This window comes from Corvus kubaryi, unplaced genomic scaffold, assembly GCF_017639235.1.
Source record: "Corvus kubaryi isolate FWS band 111438036 unplaced genomic scaffold, C.kubaryi_AGA036_p1.0 split3-73, whole genome shotgun sequence".
In the NCBI taxonomy this organism is placed as follows: domain Eukaryota; kingdom Metazoa; phylum Chordata; class Aves; order Passeriformes; family Corvidae; genus Corvus; species Corvus kubaryi.
Genome location: NW_024582091.1, coordinates 24,158,054 through 24,178,020, shown reverse-complemented (window position 1 = coordinate 24,178,020; position 19,967 = coordinate 24,158,054). Strand labels below are relative to the sequence as shown.

The window sequence follows — 19,967 nt, the reverse complement described above, 5'->3', positions numbered from 1 at the left end:
TGTTTTTCTGAGATTAGGTGGAATAGTCCACCTACTTAAGCAACACTGTCATTTATGACAGATAATAAAATTGTTATCTATCTGTTGCTTCAAGGAAGTCATGCTGTGTTTCCCCATGATTTTCTGTATGTGGTGATAGTGTTCCTGTTGCCAGTTAAGGGGCCTTTGTTTCCAGAAGTAATATCAGTTCTGAACGTCAGCGTTTATCAAATTGGAAAAAAAAAAAGTGAATAATTCACAACTATTGAAAAAAAATATTTTGTTTAGTACCGATTTATGAATTTCCTGTAAATGAACATCCTAATATTATAAACAGTTCATTTAGAAATAGTGACTCATCTTGTTAGGAGAAAGGGAGGAACACAGTATGATCTTACATAACTACAAAGCAACAACTGCAAGAGGAAACAGTGTTGAGTTCAACAGAATGCTTTGAAGAGGCAAAGGGTTAAAATGATAGAAAACAGAGTTCTGGGGAGGGAAAGACTTTTCCTCTTCCACACCAGGAATTTAAGACATTGGGCATAATGCAAAGATAAAAACTGTATAATGCAGAAGAAAGCAGTTTTCTTCCACTGCTATAATGTCTAAACAATTCTGGATACAATTTTAATTTGCCAGTGTTGTTGAAGTCTTCATAAAACTTGTTTTGATTTTTGTCTCATGCTTCCTTGAAGACTCAAATGGTAAACATTTGGATATAATGACGCAAACAGTAGGCTATCAATCAATCCCAGTTTTCACAGCATTGTTGTTCATTCAGAAAAGCTGTGTGAACTGACCTCTTTCTACAGCAGTGTCATTAGTTCTTTCAGAAATAAAACAAGGATCAAAAAGACTTCCAGGATTTTTCTCTTAAGACTTGCTGTACTGAATGATTTTGTAAAATTAGGGATCAACTGTTTTCAATTAACTCTCAGCTTTTTTTAATGTATAATGTATGAGAGACTACATATTAATTGTTTTTGTTCTCCCTCAGTTTTCTAAGCATTGGCTTCCAGTAAATTAGTTAAACAGAAAATTGAATTTAGATTAGATTTGCCATGTAGGCTCCTAATTTTGATACAAATGAGAAATGGTGCAACAGAAGGAGGTAAATTTATGCAGTGTGAATGTGTTTGGATAGACATGAAATATGACTGGGCTTGCTTTGCCTGAGGTCAGAATTAGCTTGACTGGGGGCTTACTGTGGGAATTGGACCAGCACGGCACCATCCCAGTCCTTGCTGCTCTTGCAGTGAGCAAACAGAAGGAAGTCTTTGCTCCCCATGTCTAACTAGTAAGTCTGATTGCATGTGCTCTCTGCAGACTGGTCTCTGCTTTTCAGTGCTGTGGAGGTACAGTGTGGAAATACTTTCCCAGGCTACCTAAATTTAGAAATATAACAAGCCCTGGGCAGTTTTAGGCAGTTTATTAGCCACACTTTCATCCCACAAAGCTGTGAGAGCATTGTGAAGGGTTAGAGGTCTTGTAGAATGTGGGTGTGTACTAAAAGATGGTTAAAGCTCACCAGTGATACGAATTCTGGTCCACTGTCTCCTCTACTGTGAGAGTCATCTTGCAGGCCACAACTGACCTTCAGACCACTGCTTAAGCTATTCCTTCCTCCTCACATCCTTGACTCAGTGGTGCTTTCCATGTTGGAGGAGGTCATCCTGTACTTCTCCTTTCTGGTGTGAGTCATTATTTGTGCCTGTTATCTTTTCCTAACTAGGCCATCTGCTTGGATTATTCTTCTGCATCTGACTTTCATCTTACTGCCAACTTTTTGATTTTTGTTTTTTTTTTTACACCCACAAACACCTACCTGCCCCAGTTGCCTTTTCTTTTTCAAGTTGAAGTGGAAACATTTTTCTGTGTAAAAATTGTGTACCTTTTAATTTAGTAGTCCTTTTTGATCAAAAGGGGTGGAAGTCCAGAGGTTGGCTTGAGATTACAGAAGTAATAGTCGTGACTACAGAATTAATTAATATAGTATTAATTTGTCATGACCACATGGAAAGGTGCAAATAATCTGAGAATAATGTGGCAGCTGTGCTTCTTGTTAGCCATCTTAATTTCTAAACAAATTCTTTACATAATCAGAGAGGGCTTCTGTTGTGTGCAGAATGTTCTGGCTCACTTGCTCTCAAAAGAAAACATAGTGGGTATGTGGGGCTGCTTGTGATCTTTCTGCATACAATTTCTTGGGAAACAGTGAACATAGCTTGGTTTTAAGGGCTTCTCCAACTTCACCTCAATCAACTCTACAAGGATTATCCACTTGGTATCTTGTGAGTCCTTTGTTCCTGTCTTGTTGGCAAATGGGATGAAATTTAATAAGTCCAAATGCCAGATTCTGCACCTATGACAGAGTAGCATGTAGCACAGATATAAATTGGGAGAGGACTGGCTGGAGAGCAAGCCTGCAGAAAAGGGTCTGGGGTTGCTGACCGGTGGCAGACTGAGTATGAGGCAGCTGTGTGTCCTGGCAGCCAAGACAGCAAACCACATCCTGGGGTGCATCAAACACAGCACAGACAGACAGTCAGAAGAGGTGACTGTTCCACTGTATTCAGCATTGGTGCAGCCTCACCTGGAGTGCCGTGTGCAGTTCTGGGCTCCACAATGTAAGGATGTTAAGGTACTCAAGTGCCTCCAGAGGAGAGCAACAAAGCTGGTGATGGGGCTGGAAGGCATGTCCTGTGAGGAGCAGCTTCCAGAGGTGGGGAAGTGGAGAGGGAGGTGCTAAGTTCTTGCCCTGGTATCCAGTGATAGGACATGTGGGAATAGCTCAAAGCCGCACTGGGGAGGTTTAGACTGGACCTTAGGAAGCATTTCTTTACCATGAGTGTGGTGAAACACTGGAACAGTTTTCTAGAGAGGTGGTCGATGCTCCAATCCTGTCAGTGTTTAAGAGGCATTTGCACAGTGCCCTTAATAACATGCTGTAACTTTTGGCCAGCCCTAGATTTCTCAGGCAGTTGGATGAGATGATCTTTGTAAGTCCCTTCCAACTGCAGTAGTCTATTCTAGTCTAGTCTTTCCTCTTGCATCCAGCAACTTTGCTAACATCACAAGAGTAATGTGCTGTTTCTTTGTGACTTAGAAGTGGTTTCTGGGCATGCACAGGCACACACATTCAGAAGGGTAGACTGTAGGAAGAGGTACAGCAAATAGGGAAATAATCCTGTTTCTCGGACAAGCCTTCGGAAATTTTTTCAGCTTCAGCTAAATTTGTTCTGCCGGCCACCCAATAAGTTTTATTAGTATCAGACTCCAGACTATTCTCTTTAAATTAGTCAAAAGGCCAATGACTTCATTCAGGCACAACAAAGTTTTTCAAGTCTATCATTAACAGTAGTAGTATGAAATGGAGAAAGTAAAATCCTCCACAGAGCAAAATAACTTCTTCAAAAATTGAACTTATTCTGTTTGAAAATCACAAGCTAGCATTTGTAAAATTCTCTCCAGAAGAGAGGTGGGGTTTTTTTGTCCTAGAATAGTCTGCTCTTCCTGGGAACATCAGTGTTCTACCACCAATTTCCTGACTGAATGCTATATAGAGCTGGAAGTCCAGGCAGTTAAGAAAAGATTGTGGAAAATTACTGACAGAAAACCTGCCTGATTTCTAGTAATCTGCCATGTGTGTGAGTTTTAGGAGAATGGTTGGGGTCAAAGCATCTTGACAAAATGTTTTGGTTGTGCTGAATTTTCAGTTTTAAAATGAGTATTTTTTGTGTTTTAGGAGGAGACCTCAGGTTCCTTATGCACTGTACACGTTGCAGTGTGTTCCCACAGAACTTATCACTTAGATAAAAGATGAGTGAAGAGAGACAAAAAGGAAGGAGAAATTAAGAGGCACAGAGGGGTGATGTGGCTTGTACCTGGTCACATTGAGGTCAGTAGCAGAGTTAAGAATTGGATTTTATTGAGTTGTGATCTAAGTCAGTCTGTCTTACTCCAAAGAGGCCACAGAGGTCACTCAGTATGACTGAGCCATCAAAAACTTCACAGAAAGAAACCCAAACCAAACCTTCCTTCTAGTTTCTCATATATCGTTGCTCACAGAAACAATCATGTCAGTAACAGCTGAAGTATACAAAGTACATAGATTTACAGGATGTTTCTTATGGTTGGTTTCATAGAAAATGTGACAATTCCTTTAGTACTGTAATTGGTGCAAGAGTAACTGGAGATTTGGGTCTACCAAAGCTTTCAGGAGATAGTAATAACCCTCTGTGAAGACCCACAGAGACATTAATAACCCTCTGTGAAGTTCTCAACCAGGACGCTGCAGTGCACAAACGGATTTAAATGTTGTGGTCTCAGTGTTTTTATTTATACTAGTAAACAAAAGAGGGTTAGAACATGTGTTGTTTGTGCTGTATGACCATTAGCAGTTCTCTGGCATAATTTTGGTCAAGGCAAATTAATATTCTCCCAGAAAATTTGAGCAGTGTTCATGGATTAACAGTCTGGGGTCTATTCTTGATAGGCAATAGAGAGAGGGAGATAATTTAGCTGAACGGGCATGAGCTGTTTGTTCTCTGGCATTTGCCCTGAAGTTCGAAGAGTGAGTTCTGGCCCATTTTTTGAATTATATCTATACCTTTAAATTAGGTGCACGTACTGTGTCTTTGGGGGTTGTCTGAGTAAAATCATTCCCATCTTCCTTGCATCTCTCTTACAGTCTGGCTCTATTTTGCCTTGATGCATATAGGTATCACCTGATTTTTCCAGGAGATAAACCTCTTACAGGGCTGGAAAGAATAGAACCTGCAAAACTAAAGGACCTACAAAAATAATTAGGAGAAAAGTAGCAGTTTTACCAATAATGTAAAGGAGAACAATCTGCTATGTGTCCTACTCTCTTCTCTAAGGATTCAGCAGCACTTGCTAACAGTAGTTGTCCCCTGTTTGAATATCTCATTTTAATCAGAAATTTTAATAACTTCACATTCAGTGGATAACTTTATATTTTGCTTTGCACCTGTAGTCATTTGGAGAATATCTGTTAAAAAATAGGGGTAAAACTTTTCCTTACGTCAAAGCCAAAGTCTTATGCAGTGGTTTGGCCCATGCACAGAGGGGCTACGTCAGTAAAGATCTGAATGCACTTGTGCTCCCTGTCCTTTTTCCTGATGTTATCATCACCACATTTACAATGGCAGAATGCAGCGGGTCTCTAGACTATAGGAAACTTCACTAGGTCCAGTATCTCTGTGCAAGCTGGCAGCAGCCATTTAAGCCAAGAAGCCCCATGTATGGACCAGATACACAAATAGATGCCCTTCTGCCACTTGTGATGTTGGGCATCAGTATCCTCAGATGGAGGGTGGTTGCAAAGCCAGTTCTCTTTAGTGCTGCGAACTAATGCAGCCAAAGCAGTGGTAATTAATTTCAGAGCTGTGTATGTTTGTCTACATAGCTAATGATTCCTAGTAATCTTGCTAACTAATTGAGGATGCTAACTTAGCAAATTTTGTTTGCAAGTGCTGTATGTTTGTGTTCTAAGCTTTATGGATCTATTTTTCTACTCTGAAGTGGAAAAATATGTTCTGAACTCTAAAAAATATTTAGGTTATGAGTCAAAAAATAAAGGTTATATTATAATCTATCAGCTTTGCAGCTGTCTTATTCTTTCAGAATGGAAAAGCCAAAAAGAACTTTTGATGAAAATTTATTTCCAATTTTGACTCTGACCAGGTAGCTGTTTTGAGAAGGGGTTGTTATTTTTTTTTTAAGTTAGTGTTCAGTGTAACGAGTCCTGCAGGTATTCCATTACTCCTTTCACCACTCCTTCCTGAATTTTTCAATGCTAAATTCTTTATTTTTACTTTGGTAGAGATCTCTAAATACATCAGTCTGTTAGCTCAAAAGAACCTACAGTACATGTACAAAAAAAAGGTATTTCATGTGTGCAAACTCCACAGCCTGCTCATTACAGAATTTATTTTTCAATGAGTAAGAGCCCGGAAGAAGCTAATGTAAGTATTTTAGCAAGGGTTTGTATTTCTCTGATAAACAGCACTTCCCTTCTGTTTGTGATCACAGGATGAAAGCTCTCTAAGCTTGTATATGTACATTTTTACTGCTACATCATGTAGTGTGCTCTTAAGATTGAGATCTCATTCCCCAGGAAGCATTTCTGTCTAAGATTAATTGCCCTTTTAAAATCAGTGTTTGATGTATTCCTTTGGCTATATCCTGACTCACTTTAACCCTCTTTGACCTGACCCCACTGACTATTACTGCCGTGGCTGGAGCAGAAATCCTTCAGCCTGATGTATGCAGTACAGACTTGAGCCTGTGGTTTTTCACATCGATGGATTCAATTAGCTGAGTTTTTACTGATCAGCTTAGCAGAGGTTGAAGAATTTGTCAGACATGGAACAAAACTGTCCATACTTTGGGTATAATTGAATAGCTCACCTCAATTTTCACATGTAGTCTGCTTATGAAGTTGTTTACTTTGATAAATAATACAATAATATTCCTGGAAGTAGCATTTTTAAAAAGGAAAAAACAGTTTATTTTTCTCTAGTTAAATAGGGGAAGGCACAAAATATGAAATAATAGCCATTAAGCCTCCGACTGTATGTGTTGCTTATCACTCTTCAGCCAAATGTTTTCAAATGGTAATTATGTCCCAATGTCCACTTTTGAATTTGATGTATTAAACTGGGCAGATAAACGAGCAATTAGTGTTATGGCTTGAAAACAAGTAAATGTGCTGGTCTCTTCTGTACTGAGAGTGATTTTTCAGAAACAGTAATCCTTCTTTGCTTTGCTAGGAATAGGTCATCATTTGATTAGCTGAAAAGTTCTTTATAAAAGATGGACGGCCATTAGGATCACAGAATATTTGCAGGCATGATGTGAATTATAGTAACTTGAAAATGAAGTAAGCTTGAGGTTGAAAGTTCAAGAATGCCATTAAAAACCTTTAAAAGTGTATGAATGTGCATATACTTAGGGGATATATAATATTTAATAGAAAATTTGTTATTTAATTATTTGGCATAATACTATTTTGAAAACAATGACATTATAAAAGTTCCCACAAACTATTAGTAACAAGGTCTTTTACAGCAAGATGATTTGCTTTAGACCAAACTTTGTAGAGAAAAATCTTTATCAAATGGGATTCTTTTTTATTTTGGTGTTGTTTTTTTTTTTTTCCAAGAACCACATTGATCACGTTTAGCTCCCTAGCTATGTAAAGAGATAGCCCTAATTTCTGAAGGTCAGTTGCACAGTTTGGAGGGAAGGGCAACGTCAAATCTAATTAAGGGCATAGTGCATGAAAGGGTTAACTTATTGTAAGTCAAGATTCCTGCTGTTCAAAAAAGCTACACAACTCTTAAAAGTGATTTAGCTCTCCCTCAACAATGGAAAACATATCATGGATGAGTTGGCCTCAATTTGTCAAGCATTCAAGTGTTTATCTTTTAGATGCACACCCTGCCTGTTCCTCGTGTATCTCAATGTGTTGTGTGCTTGCTTGTTCCACGGAACAGCAGCACGATTTACATTGAACTTTGTCACTTTGTTCCCATGAAAGAAGAAGAAAATTGTTTTATAAGCCTCAGCTGCTAACCCCAGTCTTTTATAAACTACCACAGGTGTATTGCTAGTTCAAAGCTGAGGCTAAGACACTGATGCTAAGGATGAAGGGTTATAATATTCCCTGGGATAGTCTTAATCTTACCTTTATTTTATTCTGCCTGAAGCTGGATGTTTGATGGGAAACATCTTTGGCCTTGTAAGGTCTTCTAAAACTTCTAAAGACTAAGATGTCAGATATTTAAGAAAAATATTTTAAGGTTCTGTCATAAATTAGTTTGGGACTTATTCAAAGAACCCCATTAAAAAAACTTCTGTGAAATATACAAGAATAAAATAATAATAAAAAAGCAACAACACCAAAGTTTAGTTAAGTAAAGCTTAACCCATTTCCACCTTCTCTCTACTTTTCCATTGAGTTGCTGAACTCTTTTACAGAAGGAAAAGTTCCCTGGTGTTACATGGTGTTACTCTCAGTGTTAACGGTTTTGGGGAATTGTAAAAAATAGTCTGCTCAGGCTTAGTCTGCTTAGTGGTGTTTCAGGCCAAATTCACTTTCTCTAAAAATTTTTTGAGTGGACTAGAAAAAAAGTTTTCTAGTTCATTTACATGCTTTCTGGCTCCTATGAGATTAGAAGTGTAAGCCAAGTTCTCATAAGCTGCTCCAAAGTATCATAAACTTGTGGTGATTACTTTAATCTGCTTTTTTTGCTATGTTTCAGAAATGTGGCTATCTAACCTGAGGATAGACTTGAGGTAGAAGATGACAGGAAATAACGAGAGAAAAATTGCATGGAGAAGAAAATTATGAATGGGGTGATGCCAAATATTTGATTCCATCTCAGTATTTAGTGATATTTAATGTAGATGATGATAATACTGCATATGACAATATTGCACTTATATTTTGGGGATAGAGAAGCCTGGACTGTACCTGAATATAATCCAAGGGATGTAATCATGTATGAACTGTGACAAAGAAAGTGTTTTTCCTCTCCGTTAAGTCACAGATGTCTAAATTGAAGTTGAGATGTTTATACCATGAGACAATCATGAAGATATCGGCCAACTGGCCTGTGTGAAAACCAGGTAAAGAAGTAGAGTAATAATTAAAGCTCAGTCGGTGAATATGGATCCATATTTATATCTTGCCTGGAGCTGGGCTTTTGTAGTCAGGTACTCTGCAAGAATAGTGTTCACTGAGGTTGATACAGGTCTAGTTCTATCATAGCATTTTGGAGAAGTAGTTCTTATGAGGGGCTCTGGTAAGATGACATGAAGGTGCTGTAAGGGTTAAACTGAGATATGTAATATGAGTGACAAAACACTCCAGGACAGATAGACTGACATTTCTAACTCTTTATTTTGGACAAGAATTTAAAAAATCAAATTAATGAGTTAGAAAAGATAGGTTGAGCACTCCTGTTATTTGTAAGTTGTTCAGTAAATGTATTAAAAATTAACATTCCTTCTAAAAGAGTTTTTAAAACAAAATTCAGAGTTGTAGATTTTATTTGCCATACCCCAAACTGAAAACATACATTTAGGAAAATTATGACCTTCAGTTTGAGCAATTGAACTCATGTTACTACCAATGGTTAAAATGAGTGATATTGTCTTGTTGCTGACAGTTAACTAAATTTATGTTTATTTATATTCATGTCAGGCAGTTAGAGTCTATCCAGGAACTGTAATTCTTATTCTTCAAACCACATCTTGTGTTTGGAACAATGCTTATTTCAGACACGGAATCATTTTGAGAAAGAAACGTGTACTGAATAATGCACTGACCTTGCATTTCTGTGTGTGAGTTCTTCACCTTAAGTCAGCTTCAGTGGCTTTCCCCAGTGTTGGTGAGATATGTAGGCAGGAAGGAAAAGTCAGTCCTGTGCTTTCATGTCACATAGCAGCATCTAAAATTTTGAGGTCAGAGGAACCTTTTGTTGTGGCTAGGCTATTGTAGAGTTGGCTTTGCAGAACTTGTTGTGTGTTCTTGCTCTTGGTCAGAGGATACTGAACAGCATTTCTGCTGACATGATGCAGTGTATCATCGGTGTGTCTCCTTAAACTGATAATCATTCCAACTTAGGGGAGACAAAAAGAATAAGGATTTTGGTAGTTTGTGTGGTTGATGTGAGGTTAAAACCACGTTAGGATTGCTATAGAAAATTAGTTACTTCTAGCAACAGAGCCTACTACTGTGAGAAGCAGGGTCGTTTTTGCACTGGATGGAATTCACAGAAAAGTAAGGACAGCCTGGGATATGCTGGCTGAAATAGGCTAGTGTGAAGCTTCTGAAAGCTCATAACATTTTATTCCTAGTTAAAAAATTCTAAAAAAACTCTACTCAATAGAACATGTAGCAAACGTAGACCTTGAAGCTATAGTTTTTTGAGTATGAAATATTTGGTTTTAGTAAAGAGAACATGTTTGCTGTCCAAAGTACTTCTGCTGAGTTCATTCAAAGAGCAAAATATCATTTGGCCACAAGATTTGACCAAAATCAACATTTTTTATGCACTTCCCATGAAATTACATAGGTATTGAGCTCCTGTTAGTACTCAGCTGGTTAAGTAAAATTTGTTCAGTATACAAATTTGGTTTTCTATTTGATCCCTTTATATTGAGGTTGTCGTTACTGTGGAATCAGAACACCTCACCATATTTCTGTACCTTGGTCACTATTACACATACACATGCTGGAAACTGATTGCAGATGTTCCAGTTAGGTTGGAGTTTATGCATGGAGAAACCTGTAATAATATGTGTGAATTTCTAGTATTTTTTTTAAAGGTACTGAAGAAAAGTAAAGCATGAATATTTGATTTATACATGGGTTTAATTAATTCTGTAGCTATGGTTGCTCACTAAGCAGAGAAATATTTTGCCATGAATTAAAAAATATATGGTATCTGCCTATAGTCAGTACTACAAAAGTGATGTGAAAATGTTCATAAATACTCCTTAGGCTAATTTTTTTTGTATTTTATGAACACAGGATTTTTTTTTGTAGCACACACAATGAAAATAATTGCAACGCTTGTTTTGTTGTAAATGGTATCCTGTCTTTGTCAATTTTAATACTGGACATTGGAGCTGTTTCCAGTTTTGGACAGGTTACTGTTAAATGAGGTGGATGATCTTTTTGAGTTTCAGGGCTAATGAATTAAACCATTGCTGACTATATTGAGGTTTGACGGTTTTTAGAGATGCTACCTACTTAAAATTACAAAAAGTGAAGTACATTCATGAAATGTTTGTTTGTTTCTTTTCTGCTACCAGTGCAGAAGTCACTGGTGGAGAATTTCTTTAGACTGTGAGGCTTGTTTGGGGCTGTCTCTCCTCTGTATGTCCTAGAATATCCAACCTGAGGTGCCTAGAGAGGGAAAGAATAACTTCAGCCAGTGTCCAGTGCTTTCATACCACGTGTGGTTACAGATAAGAACACAGTATTTGAATTTCCTTGCTAAGATAAAGTAATCTTTTGTAAATAAGTGCACAGATTCATGTGTGATCCTTGGTGCTACACCAGAAGCCTAGCTTCCAAGAAGGGAATTTTCACTTTTGCTTACTGGAGATTTAGCCCTGCCCAGCTTTGGCTTTAGGCTTTCAAAATTGGGTCAGCAATATCTTTCAGTAAATGGTTGCACACTACGTTACTCACATGAAGCACATTACTGAAAACTATGTTTCTGTAAGTAATTTCCTAAGAGATCCTACAGACGTAGATTAGAATCTTTCCAGTGAAGATGTTGGTGTGTCTCTTCAGATTCAGAGATGTCCGAGGCACCAGGTGCTGAGCACACTCTGTTCTCCTGCCTGATAATCTGAGGAGCAGAAGAAATGGGGAGGAAAGCAGCCACACCACAGTCACAAAAAGAAAATTCTGCTCCTTATAATGCTGTCCCAAGATGAGTTTTCCTACAATATGGTATAGCCTATTGTCAGGAATACCTTTAGTATCATCTTCTCCAGAACATATGATATATTCTGAAGATAAGCAACCAAATGCCTATGGCCCACTTCACAGCTGGAAAAGTTGGCATCTAAATATGTCATGCTATTAAAATGCTGCTACTGCATGAAACTTGGTTGTGTTTACTCCTTACACATTTTAGTGTCCTTGTCTATAGTCCCATGGCCTTGTATCATACAAGAAATGCATTGTTTGCCCCTAATTTGAATTACCAGATTCTATTTGCCTTTTTAGGGCTGTAAAACCGATTTTATAAGTGGGGCTGCTGCTGACTACAGGCAGATTCTAGAACTTGCTATGCAGAGAACTTGCATACTGAGGATTCTAATTGAGTACTACAGGGGCACTTTTGCTAAAGCCTGAATATCTTGTATTGTCTATCAGTTAAGGGATTTAAGCCTGCTAAATTGCCCTGACAGGTGATTGCTTGAGGCCACAAATCTGAAGGGAGGTATTTCATCCCACTAAAGAATTTTAAGTGGTACATCACAGATATAGTCTGGCTAGAGGAGCTGATCTTGTGTAGGTGAAAGGGAGTATGTCACTGCAGCGCTGGTGAGCATTGAGGTTAATCTGGGTAAAAACTGGCTGAAATAATTACCTGTGACAGAGGCAGTGCCTTCTCACTATTCTGCTCTCAGGCACTTGAATCTATCTCAAAACTAAGCCAATCTTTTCCCTTCATCTTCAATTCTTTCTTTTAAATAATAATGTAATTCAGTGGAAAAATTTATTTAGATATATCAATGGTTTGTGCAACAATTTGAATTGATGCTGAATAAACTAATTTTCCTAATACTGAGTAGTTTACTTTGCAAGCAACAACTTATATAGCTGGAGGAAATAGAAAAATTTACTGTGTGATACCATGACATTGCACATCTCGCCATGTTCTCTGAAGACTACAAATTTTCTTGTTTGTTTTTCCACTGTGTCTCACTGATTCCTGGATATTGAGGGGTTTTAAAGGAAGCTGGGGATTAGCAGCAGAGAATATTGTAGTTAGGGCATTCCCCTTAAAGAACGGAGAGTGGACTGAAGCTGCCTCAGATTGAGGAGGGCTTTGAGCCACTCTCAAGGACTCACTGAAGATGCAACAGGCCGCTCTCTCTTGCTTCCTTCAGCAGATGCCTATCTGCAAAAGAGAGTCCTTTGCCTGTACTTGCTTGTAGTGGTTTCCTCTTCAGGAACACTGAGCCACCTTATAGGTGACAGTGAAGCAGATCTCTTCTAAAGCCCTTCACTTCAGAGGTTCTTGTTTCTCTCCATTTTCTGTACAGAGCTGGAAAACTCTTCTGACTTTACATGGTGTCATGGTTTGAAGCTGGCTACTACACATGGTATGATTAATTAGCCTGGGTCTGGTCAACACTTTAAAGTGTTGCAGCCTTGAGTTAGGGTCTAAGTTAAGTGAGCTGAATGTCTCAAAAATGTCTTAGTACATAACATGTAACCATAGTTATCTGCCTTCTGGAGATGGAATATTGTTAAGTTTTACCAAAAAGCTTTATCATCCGTGCTTATAGCTTGCCTCTAGTAACTTTAGAGGGCTATAGTACCTTCTCTATTGATACAGCTCCACAAGAAAAGAAGAAAAAAAATCTTTTAATCTTGTGGCAACCACTCTGATAGATGACTTAATTTGTTTTCAGCTTTTTTTTTCCTTTTTGCAAATGCCAAACAGTGTTTGTTACTTGTGCATCACTTCAGTACTATAAAAATACTCTGATTTTAAGTAACATTATGAAAACTTACAAAACATATATTGCTATGCTTTTTTTTTTCTTGTATTTCCACTTCATCTTATTCCCAAGAGTAATTTGCAGCAAAGCAAAAAAAAAAAATCTTAGGTCATGTGATAAATAACATGTAACTCAGTTCTGACAGGATTTTTAGAGGACAGAAAATGTTGATGAAGTTACTGGAAATTTTGAACTTAGTGGTTTTGAGGAAATCCTGGGGGTTTTTTCACTACATTGCTGAACATTGTAAAATGGGTATTGACAGTAATGGTATCATCAGGTCTGGACCCCATGTGCTGCAGATAAGCAGAGTTGTTTGCCCTAATTTTCACAGGCATGAGCCAATGATATAGAGTGGCATTACCCTTTGTAATTAGGTCATTTAAATTTTATACCACTTAATTTAAATGTATTTTGTGTTTGGCAACTTGTACACTTTGTAAATGCATTTTGCCACTTTAAAAAGACTTCTCGTGATCATCGAGTATGGGGTGGGGAAGAAGAGGACAGCGGTTGGTGTGTCAAGATGAATCCAAAATCATGGAAAGAAAAAATATTTTGTAAATCTGTTAATCTATTATATCTCTAAAACAGGTGGATGAAGTTTTCATGATAGCTAGCAAATCATTCAGTACTCAGATCACAGTGGAAATGGGTAAGAATTAGCTGCTGAGAAAGCAAGAATACTCTTCAGTAATTTTTTTAGTGTATTTGCTGTTGACAATGTTTTGCTACAAAAAGTAGAGAAGATGTCTATATGAGAAAGACTCTGATTTAAAATCGGATGTGTGACTGAAAACATGAAAGTTGAGGAAAGTTTGGGTAAATGTGCCTTAAGTGAGAGTTTATGGTTCCTCGTAACAAAAGGAGGGAAGAATGTTGAAGTAAAAACAATGGATTTTGTGAAAGAAGGCTGCAGTAAATACAGAATTGGGAGATAAGATCTCTTCAGTCAAGCCTCAAGGGGAAAAGGAGTTAAGGAGAAGTGATGCTTTGTCAGAGATAATACTAAAGCACAAACAATGCTAATGCAGAGATTTAGATTTTAATTAAACTGTAAATTCTTCATTGACCTCTGAGGCCTTCTCAATTTGCCAAGGAACAGAATAAAAGACTTGTATGAGAAAGGGACAAAGCTGGGTAAGGAACAAGGAACAGAGACACCAAGATTACTTGCATTTCATTTTTAAGCAAGAGTAGGCACATGCACACACATCCAAAAATATTATGTTGCACAGTAATGGAAGAGCCAAAGAAAATGTTTCTCATTTATAAGCTTTTCTTCCAATGGCAAGAAAATGGTACTGTGGTTCTAAGGCTTTGAATCTATTTTTTGCAAGTTATGGCTAAAAAGTCAGATGCGTGTAGGTTGCTATCACAGTGCTAATGCTGAAACAGCATTCTGTCATCTGTTTTTATGCAAATTAGTTGTTTCTGAAAATTAAATATTACTATGAAACATTTAAAAAAAATGTCACTAACTCTCACCCATTTAAAGAATACCATAGGTAGATTTTCATTTTAAAGTGTTTATTACATATATTTGGAGGTTACTTAAAAATATTTAGGTGTTCCCTCACTTCTAAGAATAAAGAGAACTGGTGTTGTAAATGAACACAACAACTGGGTTTCTGAGATCTTTTCTTTTGGAGTTTATTCTCTTGACAATCTGACTGGTAGCGTTTCAGCCCAATAAATACCTGCTTTGGCTAGAAATAAGAAGTTTGTTTTTAAATGATGTGTTTTGTTCTTCAGACTTGTCTGCAATAAAACCAGAAACCAGCAAATGTTTATGCTTAATTTAGTGTGATAATGTGTGTATTATGCCATTTAGAGAATCAGGACTTTGTACAGAATATACCATATGTAGGTAGCAAGTAACAAAAGCATAATGCTTCATTTTAGGCAAACAGAACTGTCTGCTCTTGCAGGAAGAATTATTACTGGCATAAAGTCAACTACATATTTAAAGATGATTTTTTTACCAGTGTAATTTAGCTGTGCTGGCATTGATAGCTGGTTATGGTACAAACATTTTCAGGCAGCTGTCAAATAATTTTGGCTACCAAACAAATATGATTTTGTCTGTGTTATAAAATAGAAATTATGTTAGAACTGGGGTCACTGAATGAAAGTGCCAGTAATGGTACCTACACTTCTAGATTCTGCTCTCTGCCATGCCGCTCTTGACGAGGATGGTGGTTTGTTCTGTAATATAGACACTGGAGGGGAACATAAAATGCCAGTTAGTAAATGCAGTGATACTTTTGAGTACTGAATGTGAATTTCACTGTGGTAGATCCATGTGAGAATGCCATAGTATAGTATAGTATAAAATGAGTGAAAGGTCACTGCTTACTTTTTCCCCCCTAACCATTATTTGAAGCATATTTCATATGCTCTTCTCATCCCATGGCTCTGAAATAAATTTTCATTTTTTGTTGTTTTAGTTCATGTCATGACTGTTATGTCAGTTGCTTTAGCTGGTTCCCATCATTTGAATCAAAGGATCAAAGTACTTGCATCCTCCGGGACAAGTATAAATAAAAAGAATTGAAATATTCTTAGAAAATACTCTTGTTATACTGGGAATCATTTGCTAACTTAGCTTTTCCAAGAGATGAAACTAAGTGAGAAAAAACCGGTGCCAAGTCAGCCTTCAGAGTAATTCTGAAATATTGCTAGTGATTATTGTAAATTATTCTTAGCAAAACAAAAATTACTTCAGGAATAATACATGTATTATATGTGTGACATATTACACATAGTCCAGCTCTTTCAGGAGATCACAGTATTAAGAATACAACTTACCAGTATGTTTTAGGAAGCTCAACATTTTAAGCATGATCTGTGTAAAATTCATATGCTTTACAGCTGGGCGAGATGGACATGCCTTAACTGAGCTGACAACAAGCTGTGATCACTGTAGAGTTAAAAAAAGTCCCTTGCGACTAATAAAGAAGAGTGGCACTTCCACCGAGTTTCACTTAATTCTAGTTTTTTCTTGGAATTAATTTTAGCTCAAAGTTTCTATTTTAGATTATAGAAATCTCAGCTTTCTCCACACTGATATTTCCTACTTTTCATTCTGTTAAATGTTAAACTCTGTAACACCAATTAAAACTACCGTAAATTGAGTAAATGTTTAATCGTTCTGTGAACTTTGAATGGTATACTAGTGGTTTCTCTTTTTCTTTGAATTAGATGGAGAGCAGAAGACTCAAGTGATGATTCATGGAATTGAGCCAATGCTGGAAACACCCATTCAGTGGCTAAGCGAACATATGAGCTATCCAGATAATTTTCTCCACATTAGTATCATTCCCCGACCCACTGATTGAAACTCAGCTATATTCGTATGAGGATCATTCTCAAGCTGGAATTCTAAGGGCATGTCAACTCCTTGCTTCTGTCAGTCTTGACAGAAGCAGCCTGACCAGAAAAAAAGAAACCAACAAAAAGCCGAAACAAAACAAGAAGTCCTCACTGCTGTAAGCCAAACAGGAAGAGAGATCCTATCATCAGATAAGGGCAATTGGGCTGGTCTTATTTTGCATCACTGCTGCATTTGTTCACCGCTGTAATTAAATCAGTTGCGATATGAAAGAATTTACAGGACTTCTGCAAGTCTGCTGTTTTCTTGTAAAATATAATGAAGCTGAAACTGTCAGCTGAAGAGCGAATGGAAATATGCCACTTGATTGTATTTCTGATTAACAAATAAACAGGGCTGTTTCCTAAAGAGGTAGTGTTTCAGCTTTGAGGGTGGAAACATTGGTTTAATTTTCTAGAAAGTTAGACACTGAGAGATTTGGTTACCAATAGCTTTTTGTAAAAGATCAAATTACTGTAAATCCATCTTTCCTTAATGAGAAGTTCATGTTTACAGTATATGTATTGGTATGCAAATGATCTTTTAACTTTGATAACAAGCAGTGAGAGATTTTAAAGTAAGCCCGTGAGCATGTTTTGTCAGTTAAAAACATGCACAACTTAATAATTACAAATACTTTTGATTTGTATGCTGTCACTGAATACTCCAGTGTGTTTATTATTCAAACCAGTTTTCACAGACTAGCAGTGATGTAGGATAATTTGTCTCAGGATTCGTCATGGCATTTTTTTGTGCTCATCTAATTTTTTTTTCTCTAAGAATATATTTTCTTAATTTACTTTTAAAAGGTTTTTTTTTTTAAACCTACATGGATGTTGCAAATAGGATTGTATCCTGCTGTTAATTCCCATAGACTAGGAAACAGTTAAATCATAGAATGATGGACAGATTGCTTTTTAATAATTTTGAATTTTGGAAAGCTGAGGCTTTTCCATGCTAATACTTTCTTACATCTGTGGTCCCTGAGCAATCAGTCCAAAATTTGGAAGCTTCTAATCTCATTGCACAGATTTTTTTTCTTAGTACAGCAGATGTATTTTTAGGTTATTGGATCATCTTGGTTTCTAAATGTTGCCATTGCAGATGCTACTCAAACTCTACCAATTTTTTCTGTGTTACACTAAATTCATCAAACTCTGTGCTCTGTTGCTTTGTCTGCAGTTTGTGGCTGTTTGTGGCACAAAACTACGTTTTTGTAGACATATTATCCAATATGTCAAATATTATCCAGTATAAAGAAAGCATGACATTTTTCTTTCAAAAATAGAGGCTGTCGAAGCTCCTACTCACAGTCTTGGCTTGTAAGTGTCCCAGTAACTCCCTGTGCTGTTCCCATTCGTTTCCATGCTCCTTTTATGGTAGAATACTTACCTGTGTCTGAAAAAGAAGAAAATGAAAATCAATCAAATGAACAAAAACCTCTTTCTGAAGCAAGAGGGGAAGGATCTCCATGAGTGAGGATAGGGTTGAGGCTAAGAAGAGCCCTGAGGGCAGAAAAAGTCAGTAGACAGATTAGATACTGTTTTAAATGTTAATGAGGAAATAGAATTAAGGAAATGGAAGGGTAAAGATACTAATGAAACAAACTTATGCTGTATTCTGCAGGACATGAAGAATTTTTAAAACAAAACAAACCGTGCTGGTCTGTGTTTATGCAGAATTGAAATATAATATTGTTATGGTGGGATGATTTGGTTGAGTTATTCTAATTTCCAGTTCTGTTTGGAATTTTTGTTGCAGTGTTGGATTGGCATTTATAAACTTTCTTAGGCACACATATCTAAATATTTTGGAGAATTTCAAAGTCCTGCCAATGGATAAAGCAAATATTTTGTAGAGTCTTCATATTAAAAAAAAAAAACTTTTGTAGGGATAATTTTTCCATTAATCAGGATAAGAGGCAATACATTTCAAAAACTGTAGAGATTGTATTTCCTTTGTTTTAAGGTAATCTGGAGTGAGTCACTGGCTATTTTAATATATTCTACACCAGCACTTTAAGTATACAGCTCTTCTCATGGCCCATATTTGCCAGTAAATCCAACTTTAAGGCCTAGCATGGAACAAAGAAATAGCTTGGCTTTAAACATACTCTTTACTCTTACTTTAACTATTTAAACTTTATTAAAAAATAAAACAAAGTTTGAGTCTGTCTTTATTTCCAGCTAAATAAGGATCTTTGTCATGGAATGACAAGAGTACTTAACTAATACTTAATAAGTAGGAACTTCTTAAAAGAGGTTGTTAGAATATCATCACATATAGAATGGGTTCCGAATTAAAGCAGGTAGGTATCTCTTCTATGTTCAAATACCTGGTTTTGAGATAGGCATGGTGACATTTCAAAATGTCACACTAAACCTGAGTAATATCTCTTGAGAGAGAGGTAAAAAGACATTCAGAACTAGATTTCAGATTTCTGTACTTTCAAGTTACACTATCAAATTAGCCTGTTTGAATATGAGTTTAAAATGAGAGAGATGTTTTCTTTCTTTCCCTTGCCTTTCATGTCTCTACAATTCAAGTAATTAAGTTCTTTTAACTGTGTAATGAAACACCAGTTTTCCTGAACAATAGATTGAAGGATACAAGAGAATACAAACCAGCTATGCAAACAGCTACATGAAGAATTTGGTGTATGTCAGGTTTTTATATGTATAAAATAACTAGCATTATATGGAGTTTAAAGGTGTGCTTTTAGTAGTATTTATATGTATAAAAAACACTTAGGGTAGAAAGAGAGGCAGTCAAACACCACGTTAGGGTTGGAGGATCTTGACTGCAATTGAAACTGCCAAAATGTGTCTAATTTTGAAATAGCACTTTCCTCTGAAGATGTTTAAAGCCTTAATCCTTGCATCATTTCACTAATCTACGTCAACAGATGCAATAGAATGAATATGTTGTGGAAACAAATCTGTGATCAAGCTACTAATACTTGTTATACCCTCAGATCTCACCATAACTGTGAGTATAACATGGTGGAAAGGGTAAAGCCAATATGCAATGTAGTTTGGTTGCATCTGTGGGAATTTGGAGGATTGCTTGCTAAACTTCTGACAAGTGTGTTTTGCAAGTTCACAAGCACTCATTAGATTAGAAACCTCTAGAAGCTTGGTTCTTCAGAGAAGATCGGGCTGTAGTGGGAAAAAAAAGAATCAATAGTGCTGTTCACTAAACCTGTGCCTTCAGTGGCTGCCTTACAGTGAAAGACATGTGGAGAGCTGGTGATGTCTTATTTTGTACAGATATGTATATAATTTCTCCTTGTGTGTGTTGCTACAGTCCCAGCTGACATAAAAAACCA

General features: G+C 36.9%; 1 protein-coding gene across 4 annotated transcripts in view; it reads left to right on the top strand.

Annotated features, from left to right (window-relative positions):
- Positions 1–18,801, top strand: part of ATG5 (autophagy related 5) — a 90,693-nt gene extending 71,892 nt beyond the window's left edge. For 2 of the 4 annotated variants that reach the window (XM_042017267.1, XM_042017268.1), the window contains one exon: positions 16,471–18,801. In XM_042017267.1, the coding sequence (XP_041873201.1) occupies positions 16,471–16,607 (137 nt within the window). In that variant the 3' untranslated portion in view covers positions 16,608–18,801. Of the gene's footprint in view, positions 1–3,727; positions 3,881–13,860; positions 13,922–16,470 lie in introns of all 4 variants that reach the window. The other 2 variants (XR_006014257.1, XR_006014258.1) reach the window with 2 other exon arrangements.
- The last annotated feature ends 1,166 nt before the right edge of the window (positions 18,802–19,967 follow it).